The following is a 15,685-nucleotide window of genomic DNA, read 5'->3' on the forward strand; positions in this document are numbered from 1 at the left end:
TTTGCAGCAAGTATCCTTACTGTAAAAAATGATCTGTTGCTATGTGACGTGGTAGAACATAATGTCTGTAGGTTGATGCAAACAGTGCTGTATTCTCCTGCATACTGGTGTTACTGTCTGTTTTACTTGTGTGGTGAAGGTCTTAACTGGCCTCCCTGTTCAGTGCTGCTTGCCATGTCACAGCAAACAGGTAACATGCTCCTGTTTTTCTTTGGTTTGTTGGATGATAGCACAAAATATTTTTCAAGTTCTAGAGGCCTACTGTATTGAGCATGGAGCTGTTGACTAAATTGAATGATATGTACAATAAAACTGAGTAGCTGATACTGTGCTGTTAGAGATAGTATTTTTTTTTTTTTCTGGGTCATAATTATCGTATCCGGTGGATGGTCACCCTTTCATGTCATGTTTTATCTCTGTAAATTCTCCTAACTTTCTTCAGGAGTGTTTGCAGCAGCTCAGGAGTTGAACTTGGATAAGAGACCAGTTCATTCCTTTCTTTTGTTTTTAAACTATGTTCTGAAAGTTTATGGAGTTTTTGTTCTTATTACTTTATTTTGTTATTTTCTTACTAAACTGTGCTCTCTTCAAGCTCACAGCTCTTAGAGGTGTTAACCTCCCCCAAATCCCTTGAATCAGAAGGGATTGAAGTTGATTAGTGCTTCTCAGTGTAAAATACCTCACAGGAGCAAGCTCAGAGTTTTACTCGTGTCCCTGTTGGCATCTGGTGTTTTTCCGATACCTATGTCCCTTTTCTGTCACTGGGATGGCTAAATACATCGTTGATTTTTTTTTTCATTGGTGGGGTAAGGTCCATATGTAAATTGTATTGGATGTTCAGGAATCTTCCCCTGTTCAATAAAGAAAAATCAGGTCTTTCTTGGTAATGCCTGTGTATAAGAACATATAATAAAATGCACCCAGGTCTGAATTCCATTTTGCAGCCACAAAGCATGACTTCAGATGAATATTGGGAAAATCACGATAGTCTAGCAGTGTTGTTTGCTTTACAGGTCAGAATGTACAAATGCAGAAGTCATGAAGTTTAGAAAGGAGTCATCAGTTAAAATGTCACAGTGTGGAATAGTATTTCACATTTGTATCTGAAGCTTGCAGGTTATTCTTTCTGCTTGCCAAAAATGTTAACAAGTGGTAATGTCTTTGTCTTTTATCTGTCACATAGCAACAACATGTAATGGATTGTTGGTGGGAAGGTTCAACCCATACTGCCATATTGCCAACAAATGCCTCTTGATATTCTGGGCCAGCATAATGCAACAGGAGGCATTACTTTCAGAGCCACCCCTTACATCCATAATTTATTAAACTTAATTCTTTGAAGGTCCTTTTGATAACTGCTCCATAAAGATAGCTGCTGAAGGAAGTTTAAAATGAACAGATCCTATCTAGCATGCCTATTATTATTTTTGAAGCCTGTTGGAGAAGAGAAATTATGCAAATTGGTGTCACGGTAGGCTACTGCACACATGCTGGTAATGCATATCAACTAGCTTACTGATGAAAATACTTCATCTTGAGCAAGAGTCATTGTCAGCACTGAGAGCTGCTCTTTGTATCATGGTTAACAGTTTATTATTATTTTGTTCATGGATAAAGAGAATGTCTGTTCTTCTTTAAAATCCTCATTAGAATAAAAGTCCTGCAAAAGTAACACTATAATGTTGAATTATGATCGATTACATTATACAATTAAGGTATATTATGAAACAGTAGGAATATCCTTGCGAAAAAATTGAGCAGTTTTGTTGCTCGCTCTCTGTGAATGACTAAGTGGCTTAAATCCTTCAGCTCCTGTGTATAAAAGACTTGATAAATAGATTAGGCTCAGGATCAATTAATGTCACACTGATCTTTAGTATTAATGAAGTGAAGCTTCTAAGATTCAACCAGTTTATCTGTACCCTCCAAGACATCAGCTTAAACTAGCATGCACTGCATTGTTTTTGTAGTACTGGGCCTGGGAATCTAGTGTGCAGAACACACGGTTCTATGCAGCAGTGGCAGACCTGAGCACTACTGTGAGGAAATTGTCTTAATTCTGAAGAATTCCTATATCTTTTGCAGGAGAAAAATCCAGTATAAGATAAACAGTTTTCAGAAAATAGGTCACCAATGTAAGTTTGCATTTTTTTTCTTTTACCTTCTTTCTACATCCGTTTTAGATTTCTTTTTTTGTTATCTGCATACAAAGCATCTCAAACTTTTGTAATTAGGCTGCAGTGAGGTGGCTGGTTTTGATCTAAGGGCCATTATTCTGTTCTTAGCTCTTCCTTCCATTCTGACACTACCACAGGTGTTTTAATGTCTGTGCCAGATTACTGGCAGAGGAGATGGAGAAAACATCAGGTATTGATTTTTAACAGATTGGGACTGTAGCTGGTAGTCGCTTGATTTCCCACCTTCAGTTTATAACTGAAAAGGCTCATGGGATTATTCACTTTGTTTTAATGCTCCTAGCATGAGGTGAAACTGATGTGTTAGCTGTTAGTCATTTGTGACTGCTTAGTGTATTTTGTTTGGTGGAATACTGTTTAGATTATTAATAGAAATAAAAATAATATAAATACTGTTTTTAATATAATTATCACTGATCAGAACTTTTTGTTTGAGCTGTTAACTGTCTTTCAGATGTTTGGATCTTGTCTTGGACAATAACTTCTGTTTAATATTTTGTGAGTCTCTGTACATTTCATTTTTCTGTAGTAAGTCTTAATTTTATCATGATAACTGACTAGGTGCGCCATTTTATTTAACGTTTGGTGTCAAGAATTGTAGATGTGAACTGATTCATTTAGCAGTTGTACAAAATGTGGATTAGCAGTCGAACAAATGGAGTGTACTGTAATTCCTCATGAATGATCAGCATCTTTATTTTCAGTGATACTGAAAACTTCATTACAATTTTGTAATGATTTCTGTTGTTAACATAATTGTCTACAAGATAAGACAACTCTGCAAAAAATTCAGGTTTGCCACGTGCAAGTGGATGTTATTTTTTTTCTTAAATACTGATTGCCTCCCAGAAGCCCTGGAAATGTCTCCTGCCATTGAAAATATCTCTTGCTAATTTTGTGAAAACAAAAGCAAAAACTTTTTTCTGCATGTTAGTGTGGAGTGCAGATTGGCTTTTAACAGCTATTTCCAACTATTATAATCTAATTTGCCTTAGCTTCAACATTTTTTCCCCTCTTGCCTTTCATTATCGACTCTGATCTTAGGCTATTTGTGCTCAGTCTTGCTGAACCAGTCTTTGGAAGTTTTGTTAGAAAGGATTTTCTCACAAAAGATCGTATCCAGAATTATTAAAGAAGCAGTAATCCCCCAAGTAAATAACAGCCTTCATGAAAATCAGAAGCAAAGGAAACAAACTAAAGCCCTCTGGTGGAGATACAGGTTGAGTTTTCTCCTTTATACATTCTCATTTGTTTAGTCCATACGTGTGCTAACTACTCCAGGTTTGCTACAGCAGAGGTTGACCTCTGGGTGTTTCAGAGGAAAGAAAGAATAACAATAATTATGATGTTGGAATATTAAAAAAAGATACAGATCTTTCAAACTCCACTGCTTATGAAACAAGTCGTTTTGTGGCTTACTTAGCATGTGAGTTAATGTTTCCCAGTCTTTTCACTCCATCTTCATTTCAGCTCTTGTGTATATTTAGCTGGGGAAGTTCAGTTATGAGAAAAAAGCACATTATATCTATGAGGTCCCATGAAAATGAGTGGAGCAGGTTGTTTCTAAGATAAATACATAATGTAAGTGTTGACATCAACAGAGATGAGATGGAAGAGAAGTAAAAACCCAGGAAATTTTCTGAATTACTAGTGATCTTTTTTTTTTTTTTTTTTAATAAGAGGTGGTTTGAGTTCACCCTTATCTTTAAGATCTTCCTACTCTTAGAAGACCTCAGTGATTGCTTGTTCAGTCCTTGATTATGCAGTCAATTGAGGCAGTGTTCAATTAAATAGCATGGCCCGTTCTGTGCAGGCTAAGCAGCTCTATTTAAGACTACTATTATATTGTCTGTAAGTCCCATTCAACAAGGAAAAAACACGAACTAAACTGGCTGTTAGTGGCAGCAAGTAACATGAAGCTGTGGCTCCATTTTAAGAAACATCAGAATGAATTTTTGGAAGAAAGAACAATATGATTTTTGAGGGAGTTGCCAGTAGTGTTTACACAGAGCCTGTGATTTGTGTAAGTTTTCTCAAGAGCACTGTGGCTCTTACTTGGGAGTAACAAGATGAATAAAATGAGTTCCTTGTGAAACAACAACAGTCAACAGTGCCTTCTGATCTGACACAGGCCTCCAAGAAAGGCTGAAAATGCATGCCGAGTAAGAATAACATTGTATTTGCAGAGTAGCTGTTTGGGGCCAGGCTATACTTTATCTTTTCCTACATGCACCTTTGATCTGTTTACTTATGAAAATGGCTAATTCCTCAGGAATTATTTGTACTCTCAGAGTAGTTGTCTCTTGTCTGTTTGATTTATATGAACAATACAAAAATGAAATAGCATTATTGCATAAATATTAAATGCTTTAGCCATTAATATGATGGTGCAGTAAGAATTTAGTTAAAATATTCATGTTGCAAGAGATAATGCAATGAATGTAAATGAAAACATGTGCCAAGATTGTCTGGACTAGACACATACATCTTTCTACTGTGCTTTTTCTGGGCTATTCTGTGATGGTTTTGTGTTTTAGATTCAAAGCATGTGATTCAACAGATTGAATTAAGACTATAATCTTAAAAATGCCGTGATTCAGAACTGATTTTGGAGTATGAAATTTTCACTATTTGATTAAGACATTATAACACATAAGAGCCACCATAACCAATATGAATTTCCCCTTTAACTATGGGTAAAGTCTAGATGTGTGAAATATTGAGGAGAAATCATTTCAGAATAATTCTAGAGCCAAAATATATTTAATCCAGAACTTAAAAGGAAAAGTAATTCAAGCAGGATGCAGTCTAAATGAGTCCTAAATACAGCCATTTGGACTATGAGAAGGGGAAGGAAGAATACTGTAATACTGTGCAGATAGTAAAGTCAGATGCTCAGATGCTAGTATACAAACATCAAAAGCATTTGTTGGAGGGAGTATTTCCCTACGTTCTAGAGAATGATCTGTCTATCACCAGGTAAGATGTTAAAAATTATATTTAAGCCTGTTTTGTCTCAAAACATGATGTTACTTATAGTGTTAGGTTATTGTGTTACTAAATGGTGTTACTAATCTATTGCAAGCATTACAGAAGTGTCAGAATATGTTGTAGTGGCAGGCTACCACATATGTTTTCAACAAGGTGGATAGTAAATGCCCATTTACACACATCCATAATGGCACAGATGGTTTTGGGTTTGTATTGTATTCAAAGATCCTGAAGATGAAGCAGATAACACAGTTAAGTTGTTTTTTTCTTCATTTCTGTACCTATGTAATAACTACATTAAGTACTAGGTGATGTTTAAATGTTTTTGTCATTATGTCTGTTTGTTTTTACTATATGATTTATTGTGGTTAATCCCAGGAATGGGATTAATGTTTCATGTGGTGATGGACTGGAAGCATAGAAACAATATTGGCAAAGGCAAGACAAGAAAATCATGACACTTTCCTCAGAACTATCATCTAGATACAACTCACTGCTGCTGATTCTTTTTCCTGGTTCTGTTTTTGATCTTAGAAGTCTGTAAGTCTGAGTTATTCATTCATAAGGAGAATGAAAATGAAATAACAGAGATATCCCTGAATTACAAGACTATTTAGAGAGAAAGGAAACGTATGTGAGTACAATTAGTAAGAAGTTTAAAAAGTTTAAGATGGAGTATATAGAAAGGGAGAATACATTTTCTGGTTACCTTCTCTGCATCTCTCTTTTCAATACCACAGAGCTTGTTTCATGGTTTCTGTATTCAACAGAGACTTGTTCTATGGACTGAATTTAACAGGAGTGTTTTCAGGGATCTATCTTTCATCTTTAAATAATAGCAATCATGTTACCTATTGTCTTATTTTTCTCTAATGTTGACCTAGTGAAACAATGTAATCAGTTGAAGTATGGTTCTTTTTGTCATTAAGTTGTATAGTATCAGTAACAGGTTTTGAATATACTTTTGTCCTTCTCCATCTCCTTCTGTCACTGACCTTCATCCTCTGGAGAACTATGTACGTCACATTTTGCAGCTTCTTTTTCTACAACCGATTGCAAACTGTTATAGGTTGATATGTTGATGGATTCTTTTGTATGCTGTATTTCAGGATATTGACATCCTCTTTGTTTTAAACTAGCCAGAAAGAAGCAGCAAGAGGAAACTAGCAAAGAAAACTGTTCTGGCTATTGATTTTCTTATGGCTTTCAGTGGTTCATTAATTCCCTTAACAATTTCTTCCTAGGTAGCTGGCTTGTTGAGACAATCAGTAGCTAGCAGAATAGGGATTGTCATGGCTGGGTGAAGCCATAGCTGATAATCTCCGTTTTGCCTTATGAATTCTTCTATCTATGGCTCATTTATTTAGTAAGGAAGCAAAATAGAGCTCTCTATAAATAGTGAAATACCTTAATTTTGAATATGACACTCCCATTCTTTCACAATTTTTGTAGATACTAGAATAAGATCAGCCAGCTGTTTCATAAGACAGGCAAGAAGAGTTATACAAATACTGCTGAAAAATTAGTCATATGAAAGAGTTGTTCACATATATATGTGTGTATATATTTATGTATTCTTTGTGTGTGTATATATATATATATATATATATATATATATATATGATACTGTTCCCATATATATATATATATATATATATATATATATTTTTTTTTTCACTAGTATTGACTGGAATTACTTTTATGTCCCTACCAGCTACATTAAAATTCAAACTGTATGATCCTGTATTCCACAGTTGCTTAGAGCACCAGGTTGGAGTGAGGCTCTTACTAATTTTACAACCTCTACAGCTATCTTGTTTTACAGTGAACAACAACAACAACAAAAGGATGCCTGTTTGAAGGCAATATGGCAAATAACTGTTGTTTGAAAATTCAGTAAGGCATTACCAAAAAGAGAACTGAAATTCTTAAGCTGTTTCTGGCACTGGTTATTGCTTATGGGTCCCTCTTGTTCCTACAACTTCTGAGAAAAATAGCTGCAGAAAAATAAATGTGCCAGAAAAAAAAATGTTGACTTTATTCTAGAGGTTGTTACATCATATAAAATCTCTACATAATATTTCTGTGTGGTTTCTTTTTGTTATTGTCACAATATAGTTTGATCCTCAAAATGCAGATTCACAAAGTTCAAAGAACTTCTGGAATACCATGTAATTTCCAGATGGCATTTTTGGGGGGGGGGTATTCAGAGCTCTTAGAAAATATTGTGGTTCGCAAAGGGGAAAAATGTTTGTCCTACTGCTAAGAGGGTAATGCATAATTATTGACTGTAATGCCAGTCGCATTTTTTCTTTAAATTTAGATAAAACTTATTTGTGCATCTGCCATCTCAAAAGCTGAATGTTACCTAACTTGTCTTGTTCCGACTCCTAAAGGTTTTCAAAATGTTTTGGTGTTACAAAACGACTAATGAAATTGACTTGCTCAATGGAGAATGTCTCACTTCATGGACAACTGAAAGAAACACTGTCAGTGACTGAAGTCTGTTAGCAAGACTTTGTTTTTCCCTCTTGTTTATCTTGGTTGGACAATATTTACAAGTATACAACTTATGAATGTTGTTTCTCTCTCTCTCTCACTGTTATTTTTTTTAATCTTGCTATTTGCCCCTATTTCAGCCTTTGAGCACCTTGTTGAGGCTCTTGTGAAGTTGTCCTTTTGATTCGCGTATTTCTTTAGTATGCAAAATAGGTTTTGGTAGAGTGCAACTGACTTGTTGATAACATCTAGTTATTCCTCAAATAGCTTAAAAGTGTGCAGTCACAAATAACTTTGTATAAGATGGTCCCCAGCCAGTAGACTTAATTGCCAAAGTGCAGTTTTTCAGCATCTGCTGTGGGTTGTTTTGCTTGCCCACTTGGAACAGATTTAACCACTGAGAAGTTTTCTCCATCTGGTGACAGAAATCATGAAATTCTTGTAATCAGGAGATCTGTAATAGGTTGAGGCTCCCTCTGGGGAGGACATCGCTAAGTTTTTCACAGTTAGAGGTCACTCTTCGTGCACTTCAAAACACAGTACAGGTGTTAGATCAGGTGCACAAGGAGCAAAAGGACAAAAGTCTTCCTAAAGAAATTTCAACTTCAGCATTTTAGAGTTAAGGTCTTCTGGATACAGAGTTTTATAGAATGTATGACTGCATTCATACATAACTTCTCATTGTACAAATAAATAAAATATGTCAGCTCTTCTTTTAGGGCATGCTATTTTCTAAAGCTCAGTAAATAAGTAAGTAGAAAAGAAAAAAAAATGAAGAAAATGCAGAAGTTGCACACTTAAAATGTTCAGACTTTATAATGTTTAAGATAATAGTACATACTGTTCTTTTGCTTTTTTGTACTGAAAATGTTTACATCTATCACAGAAATTTCATGACTTACTGAAGAACACTTTCACTGATGGAAGATACAGAACTTCATTTGGTTTGAATTTTAGAAGAGATTGTTTTAAGTGGAAGGGGGTTATGCTATGTATTTGGCAAATGTGGTTCAACACTGGGCATAAACAAAATTTTACTTTCTTATAAGAATGTAGAGAAGCACTTAAACAAGAAAAACTTTAATGACTCTTTCATCAGGACTCCATCTATTACAGTTCTGCATTAAATCCTCTTTTGTCTATTTGTGTTCTGGTATAAGGAAATACTAAAAAAAATGTTGAAAATTCAGAGAGAGAGTTCAATTATTACTTATTAATCAGAATAAAAGTAGGAAATGGCACAACTTTTCTTTAAAACAGAAAACTATATTTGATCACACTGTGCTTAAGAACGGAGGTATCATAATAAATATTACATTGGTATGAAGAGTGCTACATGTCATTTTCTGGGCATTCTATGTGAAAGGCTAGTTGTTATAGTGATAAGAAAATTCCAGCGGACTTGAACATCTGTAGTATTTCTCCTAAAGCATTGGAATTAAGTTTTCAGTATGTCTTTGGCTTTTAATTTTTTTAACTTGAGATACAACTGTTCTCATTTATATTTGCATCCATTTCCTGCCCCCAGTAAAGCTTCTTGCTAAAGTTACCTTATCAGAAACTACATCTGTGAATGCCGTCTTCAGATCGTGTAGTACAGTCTGTTCACCAGTTTCAGCAAATTCTCTCTTGACCTGCTTCAGTGTTGAGGTGCTGACTGGATGTGTTTGGAATACTATTCTTTATTTGCAGTATACTGTATGGAATCCAAGTAGTGAGCGACTGTCCTAATAACTTACATTATTGACCTTCAACAGATTAATGACATTGACTAGCTTTTATTTTTTTTTCTCTGCTCTTCTCTTGTCTCTTCTCCCCTCTTTCCCCTCCCTTCATCAAGGGACAAAATGTTTTGTGATTTCCTCATTGTAAATTTCTTTAATTTCATATCTGTTTTGTTTTTTTTTTCCGTTGTCATTTAAAGGAATTTTAAAACTTTGTTTCCACTACAAGAATTCAAAACCTGAAAACAAAATTTCCATTTTGCATACTGCTACACAGATATGCACTGTGTATGAATTTGAATGCAGCTTATTTTTTTCTCTAGCATGAATAGAAAACATAGTTATTTCTTTAATTACATGAAATAACTGCTTCTTCATTCCTTTTTAATTTCCCAGGTGTTTTTTTTTTTTTTTTTTGTGAGGCACACATTTCTTTCTGACTAAATTTTTCGTGCCAGATAGTTGTCAGTGATGCTGGAAATGGTAACGAGGATAATAAGACAGTAGGAAACTGCTCAAACCATTAAAGTCAGATGTATGTTTGGGATCATTTGGAATGAGGTTCTAGTTGATTAATCTCCAAAAGCTGAGAGCTTTTGCAGCCAACCATGGTGTTTTCTTCAATTACTTATTTCAAGATTACTTTCTTATTTTTCTCCTTCAGTTTGTTCATGGATCACAGAACTTATATCTTCCAGTTAAGAGCAAAGGTAGCTGAGGTGGTCTGCACACTGCCAGCCACACTGAAATGCAGAGATACTGAGAAACATCTTCATTGATAATTGTTACCCCAATGACATACCTGTTGACTATATTGAAATCGTTTGTATTTTATGATGCTTGCTAGCCCAATATAAACTAATGAACTGGTTATATACAGCCCTGATGTAGATGTATCAGATATAATGAAGAGTTCTACCCATTGAAGTGTTTACCTGGCAATTATCCAGAGAGACAGATACAAAACATTACACGAATGGCATAGCTTTTTAATGCACAGGAATAAGGTTCTCATTTCATGAGCTGTGTTAAACCAGTTGTATAAAATGTACATTAAAAGTGTATGCAATAAAGAGAGAGAGAAGTTTTTGTCAAAACTTGTTAAAATGGGTTCAGAATGATGTACCATATGCAGCAATGTTTAAAACAAATAGTTTATACATGCAGCAAAGTAAGTAAAGAGAAATGGTCTAATGTGTTTTCTTTACCTTCCTTTATCTAGCAATCTGATCTTTCTGCATTATTTTCATTTGTCATTCCATCTGTATTTCTTCACAAATTAGATCAATATTTTATTCTTTATCATAACACTGCTGCTTTAGTTCAGTTACTTAAGGCTTCTTATTGTATGCATGCCTGCTTTGTTTTCCAGGAAGCCATTATATGGATTATTTCAATACAATTCTGGCATGATTGGACTTGAATCATTAGCTGATCCCACAGACACTTGGGAAATTATAGAGACTATTGGAAAAGGCACTTATGGTAAAGTCTATAAGGTTGCCAATAAGAAAGATGGGAGTCTGGCCGCAGTGAAGATTCTGGATCCTATTAGTGTAAGTAAAAACATTGAACTTCATTGCTAACTTAAAAGAATTGTCTAACAGATTTAAAATATAAGTCAAACATAAGATATTGGAAGCATCTTGGAGGGAATGTTTTTGCACAATACATTGACAGAGGAAACCTGAAAGTTGTTGCTGACAATTTCATCTTCTTGCATATTGTTTGAAAATAGCATTTGCTTAGTTTCATTTTTAGGTCTGTGTAGGTCATCAAGTACAAATTCAGACACCTGTGCTTGGAGCATGTATGTGATAGGAATTTACAAAGGCACTCCTCCTAGGGGCGTGTTTTAGGAAGGAAGATAAAAGATACGGTTAATCTTAAATATTCTTATTCTACACTACCTACAATAGTTTGCCATTGCAGAAATGCTGTGAAATTTATGTTATTTTACAGTTGTCTTCTGTAAGTGCTAAGCAGTAATTAAAGAAAAGGCAGTAGAGTGGTACAGACAAAATTCTTGGAGCTGGTTCTGTGGTAGCTCCGGTCTTAGTCGGAGTTAAATGCCTGACCTCCCCAGAGAGCCAAGGCCCTCACTCTCAGTGGAAGAATTATCTGGCAACTGTACAGGTTGGACCAAGCTGGAGTTTGTAACAGTTGAGCTGGTGTATTTACTGAGAGAAGTTGCATTTCTGTCATCTGCTACTTCTGAAATCCATCTTGCTTTTCTCATGTATAATTCTGGGAAAAATACTAAGTAAGGTGATAGCCTTTTCAGCAAAATGTAAAACAAAAACAAAAAACAAATACAAAAAACAAGTCAAAACAACCCTCAGCATAAATGTTGAATATTTTTAGTAGTTGCAGTGTCTGTAGATAGAAGGATTTACTGCTTAGATATTGTTCTGAATTGTGGCATATGTGCTGATATTCAATTTTTTTTGTAATTGTCACAGAATTTGCTATATCAAGAAGTGCTTAGTAATATTTGCTTCTTTAATGAATTTTGATAATTCTCTTTTCTGTGGTTTCTAGCATATGTCTCTTTTATTTTAAGAATGTCCTTATTTTTACAATATTCTACTTTGAGGTTTTGTGAAATTATTTGATCTCATCTATCATCCTGTTTGGACCACAAAAAAAAAAAAAAGAATCTAAGGTTCATATAATTACATTTAGTTTACACATTAAAAACATTCATGTTTGAAATTAATACTTGAAAAATTCTTACTTAGGCAAGTAAAGTTTGGTATAATTTTTACTTTTCTAGTTACATATATTATTTGTTAGAAGAATCTTTGAAGAGGAACTGATTGCTTTATACAGATTTCACATTTCTGTTTGAATAAAAACTCAAGGGTCAGGATTTGATTACATTAAATACTGTGGATTTGATTCACAGTTTTATGTGAGTACTTTCAGCAGCATCAGAAGAAAGCTATTTAGAAGTACAAACTGCTTACTGTGTTCATATGTTCTGAATTTTTGTGTTTCCTATTCAGGATGTAGATGAAGAAATTGAGGCAGAATATAATATTTTGCAGTTTCTTCCCAATCATCCTAATGTTGTTAGATTTTATGGGATGTTCTACAAAGCAGATCAATATGTGGGAGGACAGCTTTGGCTAGTACTTGAGGTAAAAACATTTTGATAATATTACATCTTAACTAGTGAATGTTGGTGGGTCTCTGTTTTCTACTGCTAGGAGTGTCACCAACTGTCATGATTCTCTGATAGGGACCATTTATCAAAAGACTGGTGATAGATGATATGTCATAATGCAGTGTTGAAAATCTCATGAAAATTTAAGAGGGAAAGTCCTTACATTTTATTTCTATTTGTGTTACTACATTCTGCCTTCAAAACTACCAAATTTTGTTGGTAAGAATGTTTTACCTAAGAGCAGCTTGATTTTTCTTGTTGGAGAAAATATTAAGTAAATATATCTCAAATTTTTTGAGAGGTCAAGCACTCAAGGGAAATGCAAAACATTATGTAGAGGTAACATGGTAAACAATTAACAAACGTGCTGCCTGTTGCCAAGTGAACAGAAATGTAATTCAAAAGTAGAAGTTGGCTGTTCTAGCAACAGAGATTCCAACAATTAATTCTTCAGTGGCAATCAGTATTCTTGCAATGAAAAGTGTGAAATGGTATATGGCAGTCTTGATGCCAGTTAAGTGACTGTGAAAGATTTTTGCAAGATGAGGATTTCTTCTAAACAATTTTCAGGCTTAATAGATGCAGAATTTTGCACAGACTGATATTCAGTGTAATGTCACTTAAACATTTTTCTGTGTTATAAGTAGGCTGAAAAAGCTAGCATTTGCTTTTTAATTACACTTCATTTTTGAAATTCCATTCCCTACTCTTGAATGATGACTTGAATCAGAACTGGGACAGCTTTACTTCCACTTTAAGTCATGGAATCTCAACAATGCATCCAATTCTATCTATGGCAGAATTATGTAGCTAGAATGAATGTTCTTTGATATTTCATATTAAATTCCATTACCTATTCATAATGGAGATTTAGTATCTCTGTTTGACTATTGCTTTTTTACTGTATGCCTACTGGCTTTGTGTTGAATTTGAGGTTGGGTTTCCGTGTGAGATTTTTTTTTCCAAGTATCAGACAGATATTTCATGTGTGGTATTGCATATAACAATTTTATATGGTAAAAAATGTGAAATATTCTATATAACAAAGTTGTGTGTACAATTTGAAAGAGCTAGGTCTTTATATAGAACTTACAATTAAGTACACTCTTGTCAGTTGTTTTTGGTGTGCATTTTCTAGATTTTAAAGACTTCTGACATTTAAAACAATTGCATTTTCCTTATATGGATAGATTTATGAATAATAGAAAAGTAAAAATCTGGTTGTTCCCAGACTCGTGTTGTAGTGTAGTTTTGCGCAGAAGTTGTTCACAGCCTAAACAAACATGTTGAGTAACAGAGGGCATGTCTTACATTTTCTCCCCTTTGTGTCTCCCTACTTCACAGCTGTGCAATGGAGGGTCTGTCACAGAACTTGTAAAAGGTTTGCTGAAGTGTGGCCAGCGACTCGATGAAGCTATGATCTCATACATCTTGTATGGTGCTCTCTTGGTAAGGCTGTTCATTAGGCTTGAAATTACAGCAGAGGGTGCAATTTGCGCATCTCATACATATGTTTTTCCATTTATAAAGTATATAATGTTGACAATATTATGTGGGCTATTATAGCAGCAGCGGTTGTATCAAGCATGAAATTCAGTGGACAGATATTTTTATAGACTATGTGCAGATTGTCTTCATTACGTTTCCTAATAGTAGGGTAATTGTTTTTAAATAAGGGAGTAAACTTATTTTTGTTACTGCTGGCATATAGGGCCTTCAGCATTTACACAATAACCGGATCATTCATCGAGATGTCAAAGGGAACAACATTCTTCTGACAACAGAAGGTGGAGTCAAGCTCGTTGACTTTGGTAATGACCCGTTTGTTTTCCTGATACATGCTATTTAGCCAAAGGCATCCGTTTACTTTCCACTGGGAAAGCAGAACGCTATAGTGGGAGATTTCCAGAATGATAATCAAGATTATTTTAAGGAAGAAAAACAGGAAAGCAACTTGATAGAGCAAGAATAAAAATTCTTTCAAAAATCAATAATATGCTTCTAACTTAAAAGCACAATCATAATTTATTGTTTAAAATATTTTTGAGGGTGTCATTTTATTTACAAATCTTTTTTTTGCATTTTGCAAAGAATGTCAGTTTCATGGTAATTGTCCTAATTTAAATTTAAATATTGTCTCTATTGCATATGAAAAGAAAACATTCTTCTCTTTGAAATGACATTTCTTAGCCCCTGGCATTTTATTCCCTCTGAGCAGAAGGTAAAATGGTCCCATGTGTCCAAAACCCAATATTCATTTAATTTGTTATTATTGCTGTTAGGTACAAGCATGGCCAGTCTGGACATACTGTAAGAAATAGAGGGGGAGGGGGAGGAAAAGAGAAAGGGGCTTGTCAATAAAATTTAATTCAGTTCAGCATTTTTCTTTCTTATATACACACTCAGAAAAACAAACAAACAAACAAAAAACAAACAAAAAAAACCTGTGCTTCATGTAGTCTGTCTGTCACATATATATGCAACGGAAATGAATTATTAGTAATGTGATTCATTTTTTTAACCATAAGATGCATAAGGTAATCATCACTGCAAATAGCATTGCATGGATAACAGATGTAAGTTTAGTAGTGCATGAAGGTAAAGAAAAATGTTCACAAACTGAGAGTAGTGTACAATTGTGTGCCAAAAATCCTGCAAATAGTAATGATAAAAAAATATGAAATGCATGAAATGCATATAGTGAAAAATAAATATTATAACATGACATCATCAGTATTACAAACTTGACATTAAAAGTTGTGTTGCAAATCATAAAATAAGTTGGAACCAAAAAAGCAGCAAACTTCTCTGTACCTTCTAGGGACAGAAATTCATTAAGTTGAATGGTAGAGGCAAGAATTAAAATAGTGCTGGAAGAAATGTGGCTTGAAGCAAAATTTGCAGCAAGTCCCTGGGCTAGTATGAGTGAGATGGGTAATTTCTCTTCTGGGGAAATTCTATCAGCATGGTCTTTGTAACTTAGCCATTCTGGGAAATGCTGGCTTCTGTCTCTGACAGCTATCATGCATGTCAATGACATTAGCTGCAGTTGAAGCTCAGCTTGGAGATCCTGAGTCCAAAGGCATATCTCTAATATGTGAATCCAA

The 15,685-nt window shown here is 34.5% G+C and overlaps 1 protein-coding gene and 1 long non-coding RNA gene across 2 annotated transcripts in view; one reads left to right on the forward strand and one right to left on the reverse strand.

Moving 5' to 3' along the window:
* LOC136057974 (uncharacterized) overlaps positions 1-15,685 on the reverse strand; it is a 204,265-nt gene that overhangs the window by 153,927 nt on the left and 34,653 nt on the right. The gene's annotated exons all lie outside the window — the stretch shown is intronic.
* MYO3B (myosin IIIB) overlaps positions 10,819-15,685 on the forward strand; it is a 162,781-nt gene continuing 157,914 nt past the window's right edge. The window contains exons 1-4 of the mRNA XM_065751107.1: positions 10,819-10,965; positions 12,418-12,552; positions 13,923-14,027; positions 14,290-14,389. Of these exons, the coding sequence (XP_065607179.1) occupies positions 10,819-10,965; positions 12,418-12,552; positions 13,923-14,027; positions 14,290-14,389 (487 nt within the window). The remainder of the gene's footprint in view (positions 10,966-12,417; positions 12,553-13,922; positions 14,028-14,289; positions 14,390-15,685) is intronic.

The sequence above is a fragment of the Cyrtonyx montezumae genome, unplaced genomic scaffold (assembly GCF_038088225.1).
Source record: "Cyrtonyx montezumae isolate F1298 unplaced genomic scaffold, pur_monq_1.0 scaffold_7, whole genome shotgun sequence".
NCBI lineage: Eukaryota > Metazoa > Chordata > Aves > Galliformes > Odontophoridae > Cyrtonyx > Cyrtonyx montezumae.